The sequence below is a fragment of the Xyrauchen texanus genome, chromosome 29, assembly GCF_025860055.1.
Source record: "Xyrauchen texanus isolate HMW12.3.18 chromosome 29, RBS_HiC_50CHRs, whole genome shotgun sequence".
Lineage (NCBI taxonomy): Eukaryota > Metazoa > Chordata > Actinopteri > Cypriniformes > Catostomidae > Xyrauchen > Xyrauchen texanus.
The window spans coordinates 21,172,992-21,197,723 of record NC_068304.1 but is presented as its reverse complement, the minus strand read 5'-3'; the positions used below and the strand labels follow the sequence as shown (position 1 = coordinate 21,197,723).

Sequence of the window (24,732 nt, the reverse complement as noted above, 5' to 3'; positions counted from 1 at the left end):
CGTATCTATAGTTATAGATATGTAAACGCCTAAGATATGGCGTCTTTGTTGGGATGGGCGGATCGATTCTAATGTATCGAATTCCGATACTGATGTTGTATCAAAAATATCAATCCTCACACAAAAATATCGATCCTAACCTAGGACCATATATTTTTTTAAACTAGGGATATTATTATTTGGTTACTGTGAACATGAACAATAATCATAAGCTTCAAAGTTAAATAAAACGGCTATATTTGCAAATAATTGTGCAGGATGGGAGCTATTTCTTATTCCGCTCATCTTGACATAAATGCTGAAAGACACAAGCAGACAAGCGCTTGCGCCATCATAAGACTCGTTAAAAAAAAGAGCGATCGGTGCCTTGTAGAGGTAATGATAAAAAATTAAAAAAAATCTGAGAAACAGCTTCTGGAGTAAATTCAAACACACACACACACACACACACACACACACACACACGTAGTGTTTCCATGTTTTATGGGGACTTTCCATAGACATAATGGTTTTTATACTGTACAAACTTTATATTCTATCCCCTAAACCTAACCCTACCCCTAAACCTAACCCTCACAGAAAACTTTCTGCATTTTTACATTTTCAAAAAACATAATTTAGTATGATTTATAAGCTGTTTTCCTCATGGGGACCAACAAAATGTCCCCACAAGGTCAAACATTTCGGGTTTTACTATCCTTATGGGGACATTTGGTCCCCCACAAAGTGATAAATACACGCTCACACACACACACAAAACCAAAGAAAACATCGAAAACATGATTTTATTTCATATATGAATTATGCCCAAAAATATTATTTAAAATTACACATTTTATCCCAAGAAATCGCAACCAAAAAAAACAAATAGTAATAATTTACAGAAGTATCGGTATTGGTATCTGTATCGACGATATTGGACTTGAAATTATTGGTATCGCCCATCCCTACTGATACGGTGCGTGCAATGCGGTTGACCAATCACAGAAGCGCAGGGACCTACAGCTGACAACGAAAACAACTAAAGGCATGTTTTTCTCTGAGTGGAGACTCCACTCACTGACAGGACAGACAGTCAAACATTCACTGTATGTTGTTTGTTCAGAACACACACTGAAAGCCGAAAGCACACCTACACCTGACGGTAAGCGTGCAAAATCATTTTATACTGAAAATGATTGTGTGTTTTGCGAGATAGAACACAATATATCAGCAATAACGTAAGATATTTACTAGGATTGCCTAATTGCGTTCCTTTAGTTTTGCATATCTGTGTCACTCCTCTCTACCGCTGAGGATATAACTAATATTTCAAGAAGATGTGAATTTCTCAAATCATTTGCAGTTTGAACTTAAGTTGTCCCACGTGTACTTGAGTGATTAGTGACTTTGAACTGCTCGGTTGTCAATTAAGAAAGAGTAGAGGAAGATGGGGAAAATTAACCTTCAAGTGCACTAAATCTGTGCTCCCTTTAGAATTTCAACTGAATATCAACATTTGTGAATCCATCCAAACAGTTTTGAGGTTAAATTATCTTATTTTTTGTCAATGGAAAATAGTGAAAAAGTGTATGTCTATTTGATAATGTGGGATCTGTGAACACTAAAGTATTTATATAAATATAGTTTTTATTTTGAAGTTACAAAGTTAAGTTAGACCCTTGGGGTAAGATGCCCCAAGATGCCCTCCCCCATCTCCCAAGTTGCCCCTCGGTGGCTTCTTGCCCCGGGGGGGGGGGGGTAAAATGCCCCTTGTCATCATTTTTAATTTTGCGTTATGTCAAAATTTACAATTGTTTCTATTTATTTCTCTTGATAATATGTTGGATGATACATCATTATCCTGCACATGCTAAAATGTTATCTACAGTATCTTACAAAAGTGAGTACACCCCTCACATTTTGGTAAATATTTGATTATATCTTTTCATGTGACAACACTGAAGAAATGACACTTTGCTACAATGTAAAGTAGTGAGTGCACAGCTTGTATAACAGTGTAAGTGTCCCCTCAAAATAACTCAACACACAGCCATTAATGTCTAATCCGCTGGCAACAAAAGTGAGTACACCCCTACGTGAAAATGTCCAAATTGGGCCCAAAGTGTCAATATTTTGTGTGGCCACCATTATTTTCCAGCACTGCTTTAACCCTCTTGGGCATGTAGTTCACCAAAGCTTCACAGGTTGCCACTGGAGTCCTCTTCCACTACTCATCACAGACATCACAGAGCTGGTGGATGTTAGAGACCTTGTGCTCCTCCACCTTCCATTTGAGGATGCCCCACAGATGCTCAATAGGGTTTAGGTCTGGAGACATGCTTGGCCTGTCCATCACCTTCACCCTCAGCTTCTTTAGCAATGTAGTGGTTGTCTTGGAGGTGTGTTTGGGGTCGTTATCATGCTGGAATACTACACTGCCCAGTCTCGAAGGGAAGGGATCATGCTCTGCTTCAGTATGTCACAGTACATGTTGGCATTCATGGTTCCCTCAATGAACTGTAGCTCCCCAGTGCCGGCAGCACTCATGCAGCCCCAGACCATGACAAGATGCTTGACTGTAGGCAAGACACACTTGTCTTTGTACTCCTCACCTGGTTGCCGCCACACACACTTGAAACCATCTGAACCAAATAAGTTTATCTTGGTCTCATCAGATCACAGGACATGGTTACAGTAATCCATGTCCTTAGTCTGCTTGTCTTCAGCAAACTGTTTTCAGGCTTTATTGTGCATCATCTTTAGAAAAGGCTTCCTTCTGGGACGACAGCCATGCAGACCAATTTAATGCAGTGTGCAGCATATGGTCTGAGCATTGACGGGCTGAACCCCCACCCCTTCAACCTCTGCAGCAATGCTGGCAGCACTTGTACGTCTATTTCCCAAAGACAACCTCTGGATATGATGCTGAGCACGTGCACTCAACTTCTTTGGTCGACCATTGCGAGGCCTCTTCTGAGTGGAACTGTTAAACCGCTGTATGGTCTTGGACACCGTGCTGCAGCTCAGTGGGTCTTGGCAATCTTCTTATAGCCTAAGCCATCTTTACGTAGAGCAACAATTCTTTTTTTCAGATCCTCAGAGTGTTCTTTGCCATGAGGTGCCATGTTGAACTTCCAGTGACCAGTATGATGGAGTGTGAGAGTGATGACACCAAATTTAACACACCTGCTCCCCATTCACACCTGAGACCTTGTAACACTAACGAGTCACATGACACAGTAGAGGGAAAATAGCTAATTGGGCCCAATTTGGACATTTTCACTTAGGGGCGTACTCTCTTTTGTTGCCAGCGGTTTAGACATTAATGGCTGTGTGTTGATCCAAAGTGCATTAGAACAGCGGTGAAACACTTTCTTATGATGTGTTTGAGAGTTTGGAGCAAAAGAAATAGAAATAAACCTAAGGTGTGTGAGTTAATAATTTACTGACATTTTTGAACTTGAGGTTGAGATGGTAATTTTTACATCGCTGTGTTTCTGTGAGAATAAATTTAAGAATAATAGGGGTTTAATCATTACATTTTGTGTTTATTTAAGCAGGTACTGTTGCTGCCACAGGGTTTATAACTAGGCTTAGTTAATGCTATTTATTGCACTGCTGTTCATAACAGCTGTGTAAAAGGCCATTGGAGACATTTAATCATTCCATAGGCAATATCCTGAGACACAGACAGCTTTTTTGGCTTAACACTTCACTTTGGTTGTTCTTATGTTTAATAACTTTCATTTACTTTTTATTCATATTAACAGATTTGCTGTGTATTCATTTTCATGATTTATGTTACTCTAATTATGTGTACAATATGTAATTTATGGACTCAAAATTTTACTATTGAAATTACTTTTTGTAGGTGCACTTAGAGAGGGGTCTAACAGAAGTGTACTAATAATTGAGTTGATGACTGGACTGTGAGGTACTTCGTGGAACACTAAAGAAATCTTCCAAATTAATCACAAGGAACCAAGGACCTCTGTAGATGGCAGATGGTCTCTCCACCTTGTGACTTGTGGTGTCTTACTTTTACCATGCTCAATCTCATCAAGCTACCTCAAGTGTTCAACATCAACCAAGTTCCAAAGGTAGGCATGTTTTTCAATGCAGATGTTAAATCGGAAGGAACAGAGCCAGTCCAAGCCTTTTGGGGCCCTAAGCAAAAACTTGTGTTTGGACCCCTGTCAGTATATAACGCTACTTGTAATGTCTTTGACAGTGTGAGGCCAGGCCGCCCATGGTGGATCAGGAGCCCTAATCATCTTGCTTAGTTTGCCTATAGAGAGTGATGAAGATGTGACATGTTCTCATAGGTCATGAACTATTAAAGCAGATAAATTATTGAACTTGATTAATTTAATTAGTCTCTGAATAGGTCTTCCATGAGGATGGCATCATGTCTGGGTACCGCCACCCGTGCAGCTCTGCCAAAGACTGTGTACTTAGTCTTTTCCAGCTAACAAATGAGACCCTCAATATCTGGACTCATTTTCTGCCTACCTGGTAAATTACATTTTCTTGTTTCTTTGGGGGGGGGGCTGGGCCTAGGAAGCTCAGTGGGGGCCTGGGGGCCTAGGCCTGGGAAGCTCAGTGAGTATTGACGCTGACTACCACCCCTGGAGTCACGAGATCGAACCCAGTCCATGCTGAGTGACTCCAGCCAAGTCTCCTAAGCAACCAAATTGGCCCGGTTGCTAGGGAGGGTAGAGTTACACAGGGACTACCTCCTTACGGTTGCTATAATGTGATTCTTGCTCTTGGAGTAGTGCATGGATGCCGCGGAGAATAGCGTGAAGCCTCCATATGCGCTATGTCTCCGTGGTAACGCACTCAACAAGCCACATTATAAAATGCGCAGATTGACTGTCTCAGATGCGGAAGCAACTGAGATTCGTCCTGAGGTGAGTCACTACGCAACCACAAGGACTTGGAGCGCATTGGGAATTGGGCATTCCAAATTGGGGAGAAAATAAAAAAAGATCAATCACATTAATTTATCCTTCAAATTACTTGCATTATTGTTATCAATTAAGGGATGTATTTGTACATCGGGAAACAATTAAGTAAATTGATTAAAATATACATTACTCTTTGTGATGAGATAACATAATAACATGTCTTGTTACTGAAAACTTGAAAACATTTTAATATTTTTAAAATATCTTTTTAGATGGAATTTTCACCCAGTATATGTTGATAAGAATGAGCAAACAGTTATACTTATAACCACTGTTATATCAATTAATTTTGATTCAGTTTATATTGTTGCATTTTGGGGGACGTTACGGCTTTGACAAATGGTTGCATTTTTCAATTGTAAGATAATGCATGGTCTTGTTTTGCAAGGTTTTTCTTATGGAAACTGCTGACGGTAGTGCTGGTGCAGGGTTACTGGCAGGATCCATTCACCTGGCCCCTACTGGTGTTCCTGCTGTCATGCTGTGTGTACCCACTCGCGTCCAGCTGTGCTCACACCTTTAGCACTATGTCGGAACAGGCCAGGCACATTTGCTTCTTCTTTGATTATGGAGCACTCAGCTTCTACAGCCTTGGTAGAGTTTATTATAGAACTATTCAGTATAAATCTTTAGATAAAATATAGTAAATTGTTTCGCATTATGCAATGCATCCTTGCAAATACCTAGGTTTAGATAAAAACAGTCCAATTCAAGATCAATCTTTGATTTGAATGTTTTTTTCTTCTTGTGTTTGTTTATTTGTGTTTGTTCATCAAAAGGTTCTGCCATTACCTACTCCTCATACACATTTCCAGATAAATGGATTAATAGCACTTTCCATAAATACTATGTTCCTATGGCTGTTGTCAACTCTGTTGTCTCCACTGCACTGGCCTGCTTCTCAAGGTAGGATATGTATTCAATGAATACACCCTGTAATTCTAGCAAGAGGTAACAATATTTTCAACTGAACTGAATTTTTATTTGAAAAAATATAAAGTTGAAAATATGTATTAGAATTGATATTGTCCTAAATTGGTAGCTCATTGACAAAGTCAAGACTAAATATTTGTCTTTTATTTTTTAGACTTGGTTTGCCATTCTTACAGTATAATTATCACAGCATTAAAATGTGATTTTTCCTTTGTTTTTTAATCCAGATATATTTAAAAATGAATTGTCAAATTTCTGATGAAAAAAAACAAATGTATGCTCTTTTAGATCTTCAGGGAAATTAGATGAGAAATTCTGCAAATGTCTGCGGATAATGGCCTTTGTCTATCCTTATCTCTTTGACAATATCCCTCTCTTTTATAGAGTAAGTGTGAGTTTAAAAATCAAACATTTTGTACAGACTTTTATTGATTTTGAAATTGAGATAATTAAATTTCCACCACAGTTCAGTTCATATAGCTTGAATAGTACAAATTTGAGGTACTTTTAAATGGCTTTCCTAACTTCCTTTTTCAGATTTTTGTGTGCGCTGGTGAGGGTTGTACTGTAAATGAGGCCAATACAGTTCACTACCAGCACACAGCACTGGCCGCTCTCACAAGTTTTCTTTTTGCCACACACCTGCCTGAACGGTTGTCTCCTGGCAGTTTTGACTACATAGGTACAAGTACAGACCAATGATGCACTTGAAACTAAAGCATCATGAAGTCGAAATACAATGCTAGTGGCTAAAATGGTAAACTATATTAATTCTAAATTATAGTATTTTTATGCATCCTTCACAGGTCACAGTCATCAGCTTTTCCACGTGTTTGCTATTTTTGGCACATATTTCCAGATGACTGCTATTGAACTGGACATGGCTGCACGGAGGCAGTGGCTTCTTGCTCATTTGCCACCAATCACCCTTTCAAACACTGTAGGAGCTGCATTCCTTTGTGCGGCCAGCAGTCTTTGTGTACTCTATGTCTTCAGTATGGCACTTTACTCCACCAGAGGCATGAAACAAATTAGTTAAATAATAAAAGTGACAAATTAATTTGATTTTTAACTCGTGTCAGCCAAATTAGTTTTCCCAAAAACTGATTGAAAATGTACTGTTTGTATTGTAGCCATACTGTATATGTCTAATGGAAGCACTTGCTCATGAACCGCTTTAGTTTTATTGAATCTGGAAGAGACAAATAAGGGAACCCGTTGTAGACTGTAAAATGTATAAATAGATTGTCTATTTGATTCATTGGTTTTGATTGTTGTTCTTCAACATTTGCACAATGTTTTTGATGCACATGAATCAGATTTGATTTTTTTTTAAATTTTTTTTTTTACATCAATGCCTTTTTATAATCGATCATTTTGAACCCTGTGTAAAGTCATGCTTATAAATTAATAAATGATTGTCTGTTTGAAATTTTTTTTGTAAAAAATCAGATTTTTTTTTCTACATTACCTTTATTTGCACAATTTTGAAACATTTCCATGATTTGATGCACATGAATCAAGTTATATTTTTTACATCAATGGCTTTTATAATCAGCCTTGTTTATTTGTCCCTGTATGTGTAAAATCTAACTTATAAATACAGTTTTTGTTGTTTGTTAATAAAATTTGTTTTTATAATTTGTTATTGCTATTTGTCCTAAATGAAACTATGCAATGTAAAATACATTTCATTTTAAAAACCACACATGAAAACATGCAGAAATTAGTTGTTCTGCAGAGTTTGCAACATCCAGTATGTTATTTTTGTTCATTTTTTTTATTCAATGCCACAAGAACACAGAAATGTTGTGTTTGTACAAGTTATAATAATTAATATTGCCAGAGAAAATCAATCTACATACATTGCAATTCCTTAACACGTCCCAATTTTCTCCTGATATAATTTTCCAATCCATCCAAATATATCTTGAATAAAAACAATGGCAAACAAATAATTATTTATTTATATGACCCACCATAATATTACGTTTCAATATTTCCAATACAAATCTGTATAATATTTCTTTGGCTGTGTAATTGAAATTTTAATTATATATATATACATTTTCCATATTTTGGCTAAAGGTATAACTAAGTTGTTAGTGTCTCTTATCTGACCGGAAATCGTTAATCCATAGAAGGCAAAGCTTAGGGCGGGACATCGTTTGTTAAAGCCGTGGCTGAGCTCACTGATTGGCCACATTTGAAAAATCCGTTTTTTTTTAGGCAGAGAGGGAACGATTGAACGTTGAGTTTTCTGCCCGGACAAGAGCGAGGCTTCGGCGTCGCGGAATTAAACAAAAACTCATCAACATGATAAGGCAAACGTAAGTGTTTTCTACTTATTGTTCATACGCCAAATTAAACTACGATTGTTGGTTGAAGGCGTGTTTATTGATTTACAAGTCTCTTTCTAAAGCCATTGGCTGTTCTTTAACATAAGTTGCTAACTAAACCTCATTCACCTCTCATTTATTTACTGTCATTAATACTTAATTTAATAATAATTCTACTTTATTTTCAAGGGTTCTATTTATGTGTTGATTTATCTAACAGCGTTTGTATTTTGTAGTGTCATTTTAAATTACTCGTCTAAGCATAACCATCTTGATAAATTTAGAGTTTCCGCTTGACCCGATTAATAATTACAGTAAATAATTCTGACACACACATTTACTGAGCTGTTATTCTGTCTGTGTGAATTAATGCTTTTTCAAACCACAAGAGACTCCGTTCAGATTGATTAATAATAATCACACATATTTGCTCTCTGAATAGAGACCGGAAGGGCAAGACCCCCCGCCGCCCTCCTCCAAAGAAGCCGTCCAACACCCAGAAAGACCCTGTTGGGGTATGTTGTGATTTCCTGTTCAAATTAACAGACACAAAATCGTCAACATGCATTTATTTGTGATGTATTGTGCTCAAAGCTATAAAATAATTTCTTAATCATGTCTGTGATGGCAGGTGTATTGTCGTGTGCGGCCACTTGGTGCAGAAGATGAGGAATGCTGTATTGAAGTTATAAGCAACACCACCATTCAGTTGCATGCCCCGGATGGCCTCAAAGCCAACAGAAATGGAGAATTCAAAGAGGTGAGTGCCTATAATGTTAGACATAAGTAACTATTTAATGTGCATTTGCATTATAATCATTCTCAGTGGGTGTTGTTTCTTCATATACTCCCACATTGTAACTGATAGCCCTTTTCCACCGATATGGTGCGGGTTTCTAGGCCAGTGCGAATTCTTGAACTGTTCCACGCATTCCCACCGCAGTTCCTGGGCCAAAAACCTGGTTCTGCACCGGCCCCAAAAGCTTACTGGTATCTACACAGGAACCGATTACGTCAGGAGACATAGGGTGGGATAATTCGTCACTATGTTAAAGTTTTCCAAAACAACAACAGTAGCTACCGCCTGCAGCGAGGAGTACTACTTCGCTCTATATAACAAAAAAAAAACAAAATGATCTGACTTCTATTTGCGATATGTTATTTACGAAGATCCAAGATAAATTAAAGAGATTGCAAAGGAAGAAATGTTCTCTACGAGAATGAAGATACAGCACGAAATGATGCACGCCTCCTTCAATTGATCAAATCATAAACAAATTGAAAAACACTTAAGGGAGTACAGGGACCATAAGCAAAAGTGACAGTGGATGGAGCAATGATGTTTTGGACTCGGTCACCGACCAGCCTGCTAACTAACATAGTGCATTGAATTCAGTCAGTATTGCTCGTGATAAACTGTGAATCGCTATTTTCCTCTGCAGCTGATCTCAGTAAGTTGTTATATTTGCCAACTTTGTTAGCTTTTCTTACACTTTTGTCGTCTTATTTTGTGCATTGATTTGTTCTGTAAGGGGATTTTTGACCAGTTACTTTAAGTTTGGAAGATCGTAAGTAAACTTCGCAAGTTAAGCCATAGTTCATACAATATAATGCAGTTACATTATCTTTCTTCTTTAGCGTAGATGTCGTCTCTGACAATCTTGTTGAGCAATGTAACAACAATGGATTACATTAATCTGTATGTTTAAATATGTCCTCAAAAACAAGAGTAAAAGCTTACTCTTTAAATATTGTACACTCTTTAAAGTGTACAATCTCACTGTGACATGCCATGTTTGAGGTAGTCACATGAAACTACCACGTCGTAGACAGTAACCCGTTACACCACCGTTCGGCACTCGGGTAACTGGAAAATCGCGGCCAGTTTACGATAGGCTTCAGATAGCCCTGGCCGTGAACCAGCAGAGCAAAGGCATGGCACTGGAAAAGGGCTATGAGGTCCAAAAATATATTTTGAAATTTATATGAAACTTCATAATTAAATAATATTGTCCTTAAACCTGCTTAAATAGTTGGTTATGTGGGTACCAGTAAATGGGATGGGTCAGATGATGAAATTAACTCAACATGATATCTGTTTCAGACACAATACTCTTTTAAAAAAGTGTTTGGTATCAAAACAACACAGAGAGCGTTATTTGAAGATGTTGCCAAACCTCTAGTGGAAGACCTCATTCACTGTAAAAATGGTAATAGAAATTCACTCTTCTATACTATTTACTCTTAATTTGAAAACACTCATTGACAGCTCTTTTCCTCTTTTTAAACAAGGTCTGTTGTTCACCTATGGTGTCACTGGCAGTGGCAAAACTCACACAATGACTGGTTCACCAGGCCAAGGTGGGCTGCTTCCACGTTCACTCGACATGATCTTCAACAGCATTTGTCCCTACCAAGCCAAGAGATTTGTGAGCAAGTTTGTCAAAGATATTTTATTGTGAAATGTACAATCAGCCTTTGTGATGCGGTTTCATCTTTCCCTCTACAGGTTTTCAAGCCTGATGATAAAAATGGCATGGAGGTGCAAAATCAGGTGGATGCACTCTTGGACCGACAGAAGCGAGACAGTCAGACAACCATACCGAAGACCCCGACAACAAGGTTTTTTTCCATTGAATTTGGAGTCAATGAAGAGAAACGTGTTCCTAATGAGATGACATCAACTATATTGAATCAGATAATGATATCCGTGTTTTCTTGTTTCCATAGGCGAATAATAGACCCAGAGTTTGCTGACATGATCAGCCCAGAGGAGGCTTGTAGGGCAGACGGGGTGGATGAGGATGGCAGCTATAGTGTCTTTGTCTCTTACATTGAGATTTACAATAACTACATCTATGATCTCCTGGAGGAGACCCCCTTTGACCCAATAAAGCCCAAGTAAGCTTGCTTATTTTTGTTTTTAGTGTTGACTCTACATTGGAACGATTAAGCCCAAAGTATACTTTGGTCTGAGTCTCTGCATACAGGACACGTGGCCAAATTTCATCATCAGCAGAGTGCTCGAGCACTGAACAGGCACAGCCCCTTTTTTTTTTTCTCTAACCGCATGTACTCTAATGTTCATGCACCTGGAATTATTTGTACTTTTTAAAAGTGTCCACAAGGTGGAAATACTCACTATTGAGCCACTGCTGTCACGAAGAAATGCTAGAAGATATAATCGCCACTAAACAACAGGAGACAAAACTGGAAATATAAACAGTAGAGGTGCACAACAAGAACGCGTCTGTGTGGAGGCAAAACTGCGTTTGTATCTCTGGAGACTGATGGAATATAAAGACATATCTCATAGCAGTTGTAGCATGCATGTGCAGTCAACTGAAGTATACTTTGAAAAGTGAGTGTTTGGCTGGATGCAGACACTAAGCGTTCGTGTCACAACCGAAGTATACTTTGGGCTTTATCGTTCATTTTTGTTTTGCAGTGTTTGTTGCATCTTTATGCTATTGACATCTTGGTGAAAGGTGGAGCTGTTGCTATTCCTTGTTTCTTTTATCTGTTCTACTGTAATTTGTTGAATCGGTAGTATCTATAGAGGAAGCTCATTCTCAAAAGTTTTATTTGATGAGGATTTATATTTGGTAATAAGCTTAGTTTAGAGATGAATGCATTTTGTTTCTTTGTTAGGTGGAATGGTGCAGGCACACCTCTGCGAAACAACACTGAGTTCGTGTACGTGGCCAGTGGAATCCATTCAGAGAGACTTGTCTCTTAATTTAATTATTTACCTTTTGTTTAGCTGTTGTGAGTGTCCTGTCTTGTGCTTCTAGGGAATCTATGTCAGCTTTTCTATCTGTCTTGTGCTTTTGCTTTATTTGCTGGTAGGCACCCGTGTTTTTTTTGATTCATGGCTAAACAATTTTTTTTTTTTTTTTACATATCTCAGACCACCTCAGTCCAAAATCTTGCGTGAAGATCAAAATCACAACATGTATGTAGCTGGGTGCACTGAGGTTGAGGTCAAGTCTACTGAGGAAGCTTTTGAAGTCTTTTGGAGAGGTAAACTGACGTAGCTGTTATTTTAATCTGGCTTTCTGATTGTGGTTAACATGCAGAGTTAACATTGACATATTTTTTATTCTGAACACAGGTCAGAAGAAGCGCAGGATTGCAAACACACAGTTAAACCGTGAGTCAAGCCGCTCTCATAGTGTGTTCATTATTAAGTTGGTGCAAGCACCTCTCGATGCAGATGGAGACAATGTGCTTCAGGTCAGTACCTCTTCTAATACCATCAAACTTCTACCCTTGGGAGGAGTCAAGCATTGAACTCTGTGCTAACAATGTATAACGGAATGGCAGAGGTAGAATGTGCAGTAAAATAGTGGATTTTTCTTTGGTGTTGCAAAGTACCTAATGATGTCGTTTAGATATCCTAGAATTTTTTTACATCCCCCCCCCTTTGTTATTAACAGATGCAAGCTCACTTGGCATTTCTAAATGGCTTTAGCTTTTTTTTTATGCTGGTTTGAATGTAACTTGTTTGGATTTTAGCACCCCCTAGTGAACCACTATGATTCAACTAATTGATCTTCTTGACACTGATCAGAGCAGACAGCCTGTCTTTGACTCAAGCCACAAAGCAGTCCTTTATGGTTATTTGTCAGAACTAAAAGGCATTTAATTACTCTCTTCAATGAAACATGAGTGTTTTAATGCTGTTTCTGTGGCCATACATGTGGAGATGTGAATGTGATAATATTGTTAGCCTGTGAATTATGACAGTTGTAATCTAGACCTAGAACTTTTGTAATTTGTTACAGGATAAGAATCAGGTGAACGTGAGTCAACTGTGTCTGGTGGATCTGGCTGGCAGTGAGCGTACTAGCAGAACCAGAGCAGAGGGCAGCCGTCTTCGTGAAGCAGGTCAGGCATGGACACAAGAAAAAAGAATAATACCGTCACCATTTAAACCGTTTTATATGAAGACCATATGTTATTAGGGATGCAACGATCCGATACCTTGATCGGTATTGGCTCCGATACTGACGTTTTTACCTGGACTGGGTATTTGCCCGACAAGCCCAATCCAAATCCGATACCACGTGATTGTCATTGACATTATTGTAAAGCTCAAAGAATAACATAAAAGATAATTTAAAGCACCAATAAAATAGTCCTTATATCTTATGCATTTTATTTGAAGACTCTTGAATAGATACAATAGCTTTGTGAATCGCAAAAGTTTGCTTATTAGTGGTTCTCGCTCTCGGTGGGGCACGTGGTGAATTGTGCATGAATCGTGGAGAGAAGCATGAGTCTCCACATGCTGTGAGCAGGGTTCGTACGGTCGTGGAAATCCTGGAAAAGTCATGGAATTTTGAAACCGTATTTTCCAGGCCTGGAAATGTCATGGAAAAACAAGTTAACACTGAATGTTTTGGAAAAGTCATGTAATATTCAAACAAAAAGTGTGCTAAGAATTCTTTAAGTTTGGTGCGATTGCGGAGCAAAGCGAATAAGCGCTTCGTAGATCCCACGAAGAGCACTACTCAAAATGAGTTGCTGCGTCAACGGAGTAGTTTGTGAATAGGCACTTCATTAACACTTGAGAAGTTAGCTTATGATAGCTCATGTTCATATGGATAGTGTATAAGTAAAGGAATTAGTACATTTCATATTTACATTATTGTATGAATGTATTAAGGCTTTGAATGTTATGTTAATTCAGCTTATGGTGATGCTTGTGAGCCTTCACAGTGTTAATTGTCCACTTCTCGATGAGCAGTCATTACTAGTCTCAGTGTCCTGTTTTTAATGGAAAACATGAGAGAAGACGTGCGCTGATATTCATTGATGTCTCTTGATCTTTCCCCCGCATATGAAGAATTTTTCTCTCTGTTAGTGGTCTGAAAACGGTTTGCATGAATTGTCATATATGTGAACGCTGCAAATCATTTTGAACCATCTCGGGAGGTGCAGGAGTTTAATTAATGTTAAATCCAGTGGATTTAATTGTTTGAATAGGAAAAAAGTGGTTTGTGAAAAATTAAAAATCTGACAGTGAGACAAAGCAAAAACAATGTGTTCACAGCTAAATAAAATATATATATATATATAAACGGATACAAACACTTTCGTAACAAACACCGCGTTTAATGTTGCTGCATCAAGTTAAACGTGGTTTGAAATGTAGAAAACGTGTCAAGATCTGTGCATTCAGAATTGTGCTCTGTCCATGTCTCTAGTAGTGTCTAGCAAGCCTGTGGTTTGTTCTACAGTTGTGCTTTGCTCATACAGCTTGAGTTTCACTAATTGCCCCCTGCTGAAAACAGGTGTAATTCAAGCATGAATTGCTTTGATGGTAGAAATATTCCTTATTCATGATTAATTGCATTAGTTTAATGCGTTAGATTTGTATATAATTAATCGCACCAAATTAACATTAAATTGACAGCTCTAGTAGAAACATTTGAAATGCTGCAAAAGAGTTTTGGAAATTCATAAAGTCATGGAAATTTAGTAGTGAAAATGTGTATGAACCCTGTTTGAATCTCTGCGGTATCATGCACAACGAACCACGTGATAAATGCACAGATTGACGGTTTCAGAAGCGGAGGCAACTGAGATTTGTCCTCTACCACCTGGATTGAGGTGAGTTATTGCACCGCCACGAGAACCTACTAATTAGTGGGACTTGGGCATTCCAAAAGGGGATACAAATGTATACTGTGTGCTTGAAATGTGAACTGATATTCTAATTTGATGATCCTATAGCAATAAAGTAAACAAAACAATTTATCTGAAACATTTACAAGTGCAGAAACAAGTTCGAAAAAAATGTGTAAAGAGAACTGTTATTGTTATTTCTTCCTTCATAGGCAACATCAATCAGTCTTTAATGACACTACGCACATGTATTGAGGTTCTGAGAGAGAACCAGATGTGTGGTATGAACAAGGTGTGTGATTTCTACAGACCATGTGGTCAATGTTTTTTATTTATTGTTTTTGTTCAACAACAACAAAAGCACTTTATTTACATTCTCTCCTCAGATGGTTCCATACAGAGATTCCAAAGTGACCCATCTATTCAAAAATTACTTTGATGGGGAAGGCAAAGTTAGAATGGTTGTTTGTGTAAATCCAAAAGCTGATGATTATGAGGAGACCTTGGTAAGCAATGTCAACATGTCAAAAGATAAAAAAATAAATAAAACAAAAGATCCTGTTCAGATTATAGTAGTTACACGATACCTGTGGGTTTCTCTGTGTGTGTGTATAGCTGGTGATGCGCTTTGCTGAGATGACTCAGGAGGTGGAGGTGGCCCGGCCTGTGGACAGACCCATCTGTGGTTTTGCCGCTGGTCGCCGACAGCGGAACCAGGCTTTTAAAGAGGAGCTGACCCGTAGACTGGAGGAACGTGGTGGTCCTGTAGATGGAGGTGTATTGCCTGTTTTGTCTTTAGCACCTCATAATTTTTGAGAACTTAACACAGTTTTCACACAGGATGCGTTAACTGCTACATAGAGCACAACAGAATTAGCTTCTCCCATACACCCTGCAAATATAAACCACAAATATGCTTCTCCTGCCCAGAGATTTAATCTAATTTGTTCATTGTTCTAAAACTGACATTTATCTGCTGCACAGTGTGTCAGAAATTCAATTTTTAACCTGACAATTATAAGTTGTTGGTAAAATGGTTACTGTAGCACAATTAGAATGAAAGATTGTATCCTAAGTGAATGGACCCTAAGATGTTGTCATTAAATGTCAGTTTTGTTTGATAAAACTCTACCACCTGGTAGACCTCTGACAGTAATGTTGAGCTTATTTCAGGCAGCTGTGTTTCTATTTAATATTAATCTGTATAATGTAATGTGTGCTTTACAGAGACACCAACCGTATTAAGCCAGCTGCTGCAGTCCTTTCCACCCATGCCTCCCTGTGAGATCTCTGGCCCTAATGACGATGTTACTCTACCTAGGCTCATAGAGGCCCTGGAGAAGAGACACAAGATTCGCCAGATGATGATTGGGGAGTACAATAAAACTGGTAAAATTAACAATTAATTGAGTTTTCTGTTTCTGCAGCCTTATTGAGAAGAACTGACATATTAGAGTCTTCTAAATTGTCCTTGCGTTACCTTTTTTCATATTTCATACATGTTTCTGTTTCAGCCAACATGCTGAAATCTATTCTTCAAGAGCAGGACAGCAACATTCTCTCCAAAGAAAACTTTATCCAAGAACAGCGTGGAAAGCTTTGTGAAAAGGACAAGATGATCCAGAACCACAAGAATGAGATTGATCGTCTGGAAAAGAAATCCAAGATGCTGGAGTACAAGGTACTTGTACCATCATTCAGTCAGTGTCTAAAATTTTTGAAATAATGGAATGTCTCAGCAGATTAAACTCTCAATATATAAACTATGCTGCAAAAACCAGCCATTTAGAATGCATCATTATTATGGTGAATATTGCATCACAATAGTCATCAGCACATTAAAATATGCCTGCCCGCATTTACATATAAGCACCTATTTGGCATTTAGCAACTTGGCTGGGATGTTGTTACTCCTTTCACGTGTGAATAGATGAGCCAGTCATAACAACCATTTACATATAGAAGACCCTGGTACAGTAGCATAAACATCCTGTTTAATTCCAAGGTTCAGAGAGAGTATTGAATCTATATTGACTTATACTTGGTGTTAACCTTGATTTAAAGGCAAAGTTCACCCAAAGATGGAAATTATCATTTACTCACCCTCACGCCATCTAAGATGTGTATGACTTTCTTTATTCTGCAGAACACAATTTTATTTTTATTTTTATTTTTTTAGATCTCCAATCTGTAGGTCCATACAATGCAAATTAATGGTGGTTAGACCTTTTTGTAGCTCCAAATATCACAAAGAAAAATGGAATCTATAAGTCTCCAGTGGTTAAATCCATATCTTCAGATTTCCAAATAATAGGTGTGGGTGAGAAACCGATCAATATATCTTTTTTTTTTTTTACTCTAAACCTCCACTTTAATTTTCAGATGTGAAAGTGACACTAAACAGGCACTACATGTGACTTTCAGATGTGAAAGTGGAGACTATCAGTTTCTCACCCACACTTATCGCTTCTAAAGATATGGATTTAACCACTGGAGTAATATGGATTACTTTTTCTTTATGTGATTTTTGGAGCTACATATGTCTGATCACCATTCACTTGCATTGTGAGGTCCTCAGAGCTGAGATTTTTCTTCTTAAAATCTTTGTTCTGCTGAAGGAAGTCAAACACAATTTGGGATTGCATGAGGGTGAGTAAATGGAGACAATTTTCATTTTTGGGTGAACTATCCATTTAAAACAGACTTTAACAAAAACATTAAAATGCTTCAAAAGTGTAGATTATGGCCCTGTTAATGCACCTGTGCATCTACAATGTGTGCAGATTGACATCCTGCAGAAAACCACCAACATTTTTGAGGAGGATAAGCGATCTCTTCAGCAGGAACTGGAGAGCAGAGAACAGCGGCTGCAAAGGGAAATGTCTGAAAAGAGACGAATGGAAGCACGCATGCAGGGCGTTGTTACTGATGCCAAGCTCAAGTGGGAGAAGGAGTGTGTGAGTGTTAATGCTTTCCATAGACCATTTTTGATATAGCAAGCTTCTTTTGGGACACGACTGTATTTTAGTTCAATCAGATTTCTGTATGATTTAATTGTGTAATGGCATGTAGGTTAAGATTAGTTTATTTTTTTTGGTCTGTGCAGGAGAGACGGGTAAATGCCAAGCAATTGGAGATGCAAAATAAGCTGTGGGTGAAGGATGAAAAACTGAAGCAGCTTAAAGCCATTGTGACAGAGGGAAAGACAGAGAACAGGCAACCACAGCGGCCTTCCAGAGAAAAGGACAAAGTTCCCCCAAAGAGATCAGTCTCCCCGTCACCTGTTCCTGTACGTTTAACTGATATGCGTTTAGACTGCTTGATCCTGTGATTTGTGTCCAACCAACTCCACAAGCCACAGCTTGTTTGTCTTTGCATGGTGTGCTATGCAGTGTGTATAATTAATCTGTGCACTTAATTCTTCACAAATATCACATCTGTTAACTTTTTCCCCGCCAGCGTTTTTAAAAAAAAAGTTGCCAGCCACCGCCAGGGTTTTTGATGATTTTCGCTAAAATGTAATGGCCCGCAGAATATTTTCTTCCATGAATATATGAAGATGCTATATATCAAAATAAAGATCTGGGCCTCTGCTTTTAGGCAAAAAAACCGATTTTATTTTATCTTGATTTGTTCTTTTTTTATTGCGACTTGAACAGAGGTAGGTTTTGTCAAAAAACAACATTTCAGACAAAAAGCTGAGAAAAAGGCATGTTTATGTCTGATATTTTGAGCTTCTCATACTCCACTTCTTCATGTTTGAGACGATCGCAGTCTGTTTCTTTGATCAAAGAGTTGCGTACTCTTTCAAAACATGCGCAGGGGTCTTCCTTACCGTGTAACACCTAAAACATGGAAACCCGGAAAATTCTGTGTTTGGCGGGGAAAGAGTTAATGCTGTTTTTAATGTACTTGTGTGTGTGTGTGTGTGTGTGTGTGTGTGTGTGTGTGTGTGTGTGTGAGTGTGAGTGTGATGCATGTGTACTAATCTGATATCGCTTGCAGACCCCCTACAATGGCTCCCAGTCATCCCTCTCCTCCCTGGAGCCCATGTATAACTTCCCTCAGACAGTCAGGCCAGATCCTCCTTTCCCCAGACCAGGCGGTGTGTGTGTGGCCTCCTGCATCTCTGAGTGGGAGCAGGGAGTCCCACAGTCTCGCAGGCAGGGTAGCCACTCGCCCCCAGACAGTAGAAAGAAAGCTCAGGGCCTTCCCAGCAGTCTTGAGAGGAGGAGAGGCAGGTGCTGGGTCAAAGACTGTGAGGTGCCTGTCCCACCAGCAGATGTAGACCTAGAGGCGACTGGTCACAGGGTCAGTGGAGTATCTTGCTGTAGTTGTAGGTAGAGCTGCAACAAGACACTAATATAGCCATTGTCTATTATAATCCATTGATCTGTTTTTTTTATTTATTTTTTTTATAAATATTTTTTATAAATAAATATTTTTTACTTGTTGAGGAATAGAGTTATTCTCAATGGAATGCTCAGTTGGGCATGTTTTGTTAGGCTCAGTATAAAAAAAAACATTTCTAGTCTTTTAGCAGCTTGGCATGTGTAGTTTGTGCTTCTTTGCAGTTTAGACTCACTAACCCACTAATGCTACCGCATGAGGTCTGTCTGCTATTTGGCTTACTTTGCTTTCTTTGGTTGTGTTTTAATTTAATAGACTGGGCTGCCGGTTCGGCCTCTGCACAGACGCTCGCACTCTGCAGGTGGGGAGAGGTGGGTAGATCACACACCCGCTACTAATGTAGACCTGGATACAGTAATGCAGCCGAACATCCCCAACGCCATCAAAGTGACGGCTCCCAGTGAGAAAGCTCTGTCCAAGTGTGACAAGTATGTTCTGACACACCAGGAGGTGGCTTCAGATGGGGAGATTCAGACCAAGCTAATCAAGGTAGCTTCTTTTTTTGAATGGGCTTGCTCAATCTGATTAATATTGTGCTTGGATGGTAGCTGTAATGTAAATTTATTTTTTATTTTTTTTGGCAGGGTGAAGTGTTCAAGACTAGAGGTGGAGGACAGGCTGTTCAGTTCACGGATATTGAAACACTCAAGCAAGAAGCCCCTGTTCCTACTAGGTGATTTATTTGTTGCAAAGCAAGTTCTTTTTAGTGGTAGTGATGTGGATATTGTCGATGGTCTTATGAACTGCTATCTGTACTTTTGTATTAATTTTAGCCGAAAGAGACGATCAGCAGAGACTGGCCAAGCCCCGGAGGGTGATCCAATGGAGGTGGGCTGGACTGATTGTGAGACAAGGGTAAGTTACTGTTGTCCAGTGAAGCCACAACATGACTGGATGATTATATTGTATGTAAAGCACAAACCAGTCAGTCATGTAACTGACTACATAACCTAGTGCTTTTGGGGCATTGATCATAAAGTTATTTTATATAACATACACTCACCTAAAGGATTATTAGGAACACCATACTAATACTGTGTTTGACCCCCTTTCGCCTTCAGAACTGCCTTAATTCTACGTGGCATTGATTCAACAAGGTGCTGAAAGCATTCTTTAGAAATGTTGGCACATATTGATAGGATAGCATCTTGCAGTTGATGGAGATTTGTGGGATGCACATCCAGGGCACGAAGGGCACATGCCCAATTGGCACTAAGGGGCCTAAAGTGTGCCAAGAAAACATCCCCCACACCATTACACCACCACCACCAGCCTGCACAGTGATAACAAGGCATGATGGATCCATGTTCTCATTCTGTTTACGCCAAATTCTGACTCTACCATCTGAATGTCTCAACAGAAATCGAGACTCATCAGACCAGGCAACATTTTTCCAGTCTTCAACTGTCCAATTTTGGTGAGCTCTTGCAAATTGTAGCCTCTTTTTCCTATTTGTAGTGGAGATGAGTGGTACCCGGTGGGGTCTTCTGCTGTTGTAGCCCATCCGCCTCAAGGTTGTGCGTGTTGTGGCTTCACAAATGCTTTGCTGCATACCTCGGTTGTAACGAGTGGTTATTTCAGGCAAAGTTGCTCTTCTATCAGCTTGAATCAGTCGGCCCATTCTCCTCTGACCTCTAGCATCAACAAGGCATTTTCAGCCCACAGGACTGCCGCGATACTGGATGTTTTTCCTTTTCACACCATTCTTTGTAAACCCTAGAAATGGTTGTGCGTGAAAATCCCAGTAACTGAGCAGATTGTGAAATACTCAGACCGGCCCGTCTGGCACCAACAACCATGCCACGCTCAAAATTGCTTAAATCACCTTTCTTTCCCATTCTGACATTCAGTTTGGAGTTCAGGAGATTGTCTTGACCAGGACCACACCCCTAAATACATTGAAGCAACTGCCATGTGATTGGTTGATTAGATAATTGCATTAATGAGAAATTGAACAGGTGTTCCTAATAATCCTTTAGGTGAGTGTATATAATAACGCGCATATATACATACACCGTACTTTGCAAAATTTTAGGCACTTTTGAGGCACAAAATTTTGTAGAGGTGAGGATTTCTTCAAAAATAATGCAATAAATGGTTTTCATCAATCAAGTAATGTCATACAAAGTCAAGTAAACATAAAGCTAAATCGATATTTGGTTTGACCATCTTTGGTTTGGGCTCCCTGTTCTTCTAATCTATTTACAAAAGGAATGTTTGTCCAAAGTTGATATTTCCCATTGACACTAAAACTGAAGATATAAATAACCAACTTAAGACAAATTTTTTGTGAAACATTATGTGCCTAAGACTTTTGCACAGTACTGTGTATATGTATGTATGTGTGTAATATAAATAAATAAATAAATAAATATATATTACCTTATCTGTACGGCAAATGAATTTAAACTTACAATTGCTTATATTGTAGAAAACATTCCCCGTTTTTAGGTCAGTTAGGATCACTACTTTATTTTAAAAATGTGAAATGTCAGAATAGTTATTTATTTTTTTTCTACAGCTTTTGTATCTTTCATCACATTTCCAGTGGGTCAGATGTTTCATCCACTATGTTAATATTTGGTAGCATTGCCTTTAAATTGTTTAACTTGGGTCAAATGTTTTGGGTAGCCTTCCACAAGCTTCTCACAATAAGTTTTGGCCCATTCCTCCAGACAGAACTGGTGTAACTGAGTCAGGTTTGTAGGACTCCTTGCTCACACACGCTTTTTCAGTTCTGCCCACAAATTTTCTATCATGTTGAGGTCAGGGCTTTGTGAAGTTCACTCCAATACCTTGACTTTGTTGTCTTTAAGCCATTTTGCATAAACTTTGGATGTATGCTTAGGGTCATTGTCCATTTGGAATACCCATTTATGACTGAGCTTTAACTTCCTGGCTGATGTCTTGAGATGTTGCTTCAATATATCCACATAATTTTCCTTCCTCACGATCCCATCTATTTTGTGAAGTGCTCCAGTCCCTCCTGCATCAAACCCCCACAACATAATGCTGCCACCCCCATGCTTCACTGTAGTGATGCTTTTCTTTGGCTTGCAAGCCTCACTCTTTTTCCTCAAATCATAACAATGGTCATTATGGCCAAACGGTTACATTTTTGTTTCATTAGACCATAGGACATTTCTCCAAAAGTACGATCTTTGTCCCCATGTGCTCTTGCAAACTGTAGTCTGGCTTTTTTATTCCTTGCTTCTCAATTCAAAGCTAGCTATCCAAGTTTGTAAATATTTAGATAAGGCTTATAAAGTTGCTGCAGCTAATGTACAAAGCAGGAATGGGATATCCAACAACTGAATTAATTCCACATTGCTGCCTTGGGTTTTTAAAGTGTAAATGGCTTCGGCAATGGGGGTGATCTAGTTTTGTATCAGTGTTGCTTTGGCACCCTGTTACTGAAAAACATGCTGTGATTTTAGACCTCAAAACTTTCCCCGGTCCAAAAAGAGTATTGAAACTAAGCTGACAAAATGGCTCATTCTGAACCCTGGGGAACTTTTTTTAATGCAAGCTTAATTTCCTGACCATGTCTTTGTTCTCTAGTGTTCTGTTGCTGTTGAAATGAGAACTGGCTCAAATCTGGGACCCGGATACCAGCACCATGGATATCCAAAGTAAGCTCTTTTATTTACATATAAAATTGTTTGGCATATTTTCTAGATAATGATTGTGTAGTCAGTAATGGTTTTGTCCATTTTCTTTTGCAGACGCAAAAAGCCATAAGAGTGTCCTATAAGAGAGTCCTCTCATTGCGATCACAGACGAGTCCTTTCCTCTTGAATCCTCATCACTGTGTGCAATTGCAAATTCACTTTATAATATTTAACTTTTAAAAAAATGCTTTTTATGTAAAAAAAATCTTGATTTTCTTTTTCTTTTTTTTTTATATAGATAACACAAATTCACCAAAGCTGTTTTTATACTGCATTTTCTACCTTGGTGTTGCCATGATAAATTCAGGTTTTGTGTAAACTTGGGTCTGGGTGGGTTTATAGTTTTGCAAATGTAGTATTTCCTTGCTATCCCTTAAGCATATTATTTGCTGATATCTTATATGTATATAAGTTATGCTTTGATTGCCCTTTGCTGGCATTTCCTAATATTCTTAAAGTCATTTTTATGACTCCACTACAAGTAGGTAGCAGCACCTTGGAAAAGCACTTTTTCCGATTTAGTTATCTCACCTGTATGACATTGCTGAAGACAAACTGTTAATAAACAGCATTAGACGTTATACTTGTTTGTGCTTGTATTGTGAATTCTATTGTGCTTCTTAAATGCACACTCATTGCAGTAGCATAGTTTTTTATCTCCTTAGAATATGAAATGCAATGATATATGAGAGCAGTAGATGGCAGCAGTGTTTAACTTAAAATATTGAGGTTACGCAGAGATACACCATAGTAAGGTAAGCTGATGGCCTTATGCATATATGTTTTAGTCCTAAACTAAACTTGGCATGAAAACTCTTTTGCTATTGTCTCATATAGTCAATAGTCACATCATTCCTTGTGAACATCCGTGATCTTCCACGGCATGTCAAAATCATGTCTGAAATCCAGTGGAAAAGAATCCGTTTGGATTATGAAACCGTATTTGCCAAATAAATAACACACCAAATCCGGCTTTGTGTCACTGAAATGCTATCAAATCCCCGGCACACACAGGCCTGAAATGTTACTGAAATCATTGTCCTGCAGCTGGAGCGTTTGTGATGTACATGACCACAAGTGACATGAGCATGACAGAAGACTGCGAAGTACCACAGATTCCAAAAGCTTAGTTGTGTCGAAAGACTTTGTGGTCCGTCATTTTCTTTTGTCCCAATTTGGCATTGAAAGAGAATAACATTAGATCTCTATTTAACTGTCCACTCTTTGTTGGAATGTGTGTGGTGTGGGCACAAATATGTATTTTAATCTATGTTAAATTAATTTTCGAGTTCAATACAAGTTCGCGCAATCGACAGCATATGTGGCATAATATTGATTACCATAAAAATGAATTTAAACTTGTCCCTCATAAAAAAAAAAGAAAAAATCTGGGTTACAGTGAGGCACAAAGAAATTAAGGGGGCCTTAATCGTTAAACATAAAAATACCCATGGTTTCAAAAGTATAGCCACAAGATGTAAACAATATGTGTGTTAACATGATTTAGTGTGATTTTAAAATAGCTTATTAACCTTTTCTGTACAGTTATATTCAATTTTACTACTTTGTTGCCATGATGCTTGAAACTCTAAAATGACCATAACAACTAGATTTAAACAACTTTACAGCTCAAATAATGCACAAGTTTTAACAGAAGAATTAATGTAAGGGCTTTTATAAATGTATAAGCTTCACATTTCTCCATTTAAACCCTCCAAAAAAATTATTTTTCACTAAAACATAGATTTAATTTTTATGCCACAAAAGCTGTCGATTGAGCTTAACTTGTATTGA

The 24,732-nt window shown here is 38.4% G+C and overlaps 2 protein-coding genes across 6 annotated transcripts; both read left to right on the top strand.

Annotated features, from left to right (window-relative positions):
• Positions 1–1,012: 1,012 nt before the first annotated feature.
• LOC127623300 (membrane progestin receptor gamma-A-like) lies at positions 1,013–7,454 on the top strand. 3 transcript variants are annotated; one of them, XM_052097699.1, is made up of 8 exons: positions 1,013–1,144; positions 3,854–4,082; positions 4,370–4,497; positions 5,341–5,546; positions 5,732–5,858; positions 6,174–6,270; positions 6,423–6,567; positions 6,692–7,454. In XM_052097699.1, the coding sequence occupies exons 2-8, from the start codon at positions 3,987–3,989 to the stop codon at positions 6,922–6,924; spliced, it is 1,032 nt and encodes a 343-aa protein (XP_051953659.1). In that variant the 5' UTR covers positions 1,013–1,144; positions 3,854–3,986; the 3' UTR covers positions 6,925–7,454. The 3 variants fall into 3 exon arrangements, with proteins under 3 accessions (XP_051953659.1, XP_051953660.1, XP_051953661.1); XM_052097700.1 differs by having other exon boundaries at positions 4,359–4,497; XM_052097701.1 differs by having other exon boundaries at positions 6,670–6,888.
• Positions 7,455–8,102: 648 nt separating this feature from the next.
• Positions 8,103–23,509, top strand: LOC127623162 (kinesin-like protein KIF23). Of its 3 annotated transcripts, XM_052097455.1 has the most exons (24): positions 8,103–8,215; positions 8,667–8,739; positions 8,856–8,984; positions 10,329–10,434; positions 10,517–10,653; positions 10,734–10,846; positions 10,955–11,125; positions 11,876–11,920; positions 12,135–12,247; positions 12,339–12,460; positions 13,012–13,114; positions 15,070–15,149; positions 15,244–15,363; positions 15,473–15,632; positions 16,085–16,246; positions 16,372–16,538; positions 17,641–17,814; positions 17,964–18,146; positions 18,863–19,168; positions 19,523–19,756; positions 19,852–19,940; positions 20,041–20,122; positions 22,829–22,899; positions 22,993–23,509. In XM_052097455.1, the coding sequence occupies exons 1-24, from the start codon at positions 8,202–8,204 to the stop codon at positions 23,006–23,008; spliced, it is 2,970 nt and encodes a 989-aa protein (XP_051953415.1). In that variant the 5' UTR covers positions 8,103–8,201; the 3' UTR covers positions 23,009–23,509. The 3 variants fall into 3 exon arrangements, with proteins under 3 accessions (XP_051953415.1, XP_051953413.1, XP_051953414.1); XM_052097453.1 differs by lacking the exon at positions 11,876–11,920; XM_052097454.1 differs by lacking the exons at positions 11,876–11,920; positions 18,863–19,168.
• Positions 23,510–24,732: the final 1,223 nt, after the last annotated feature.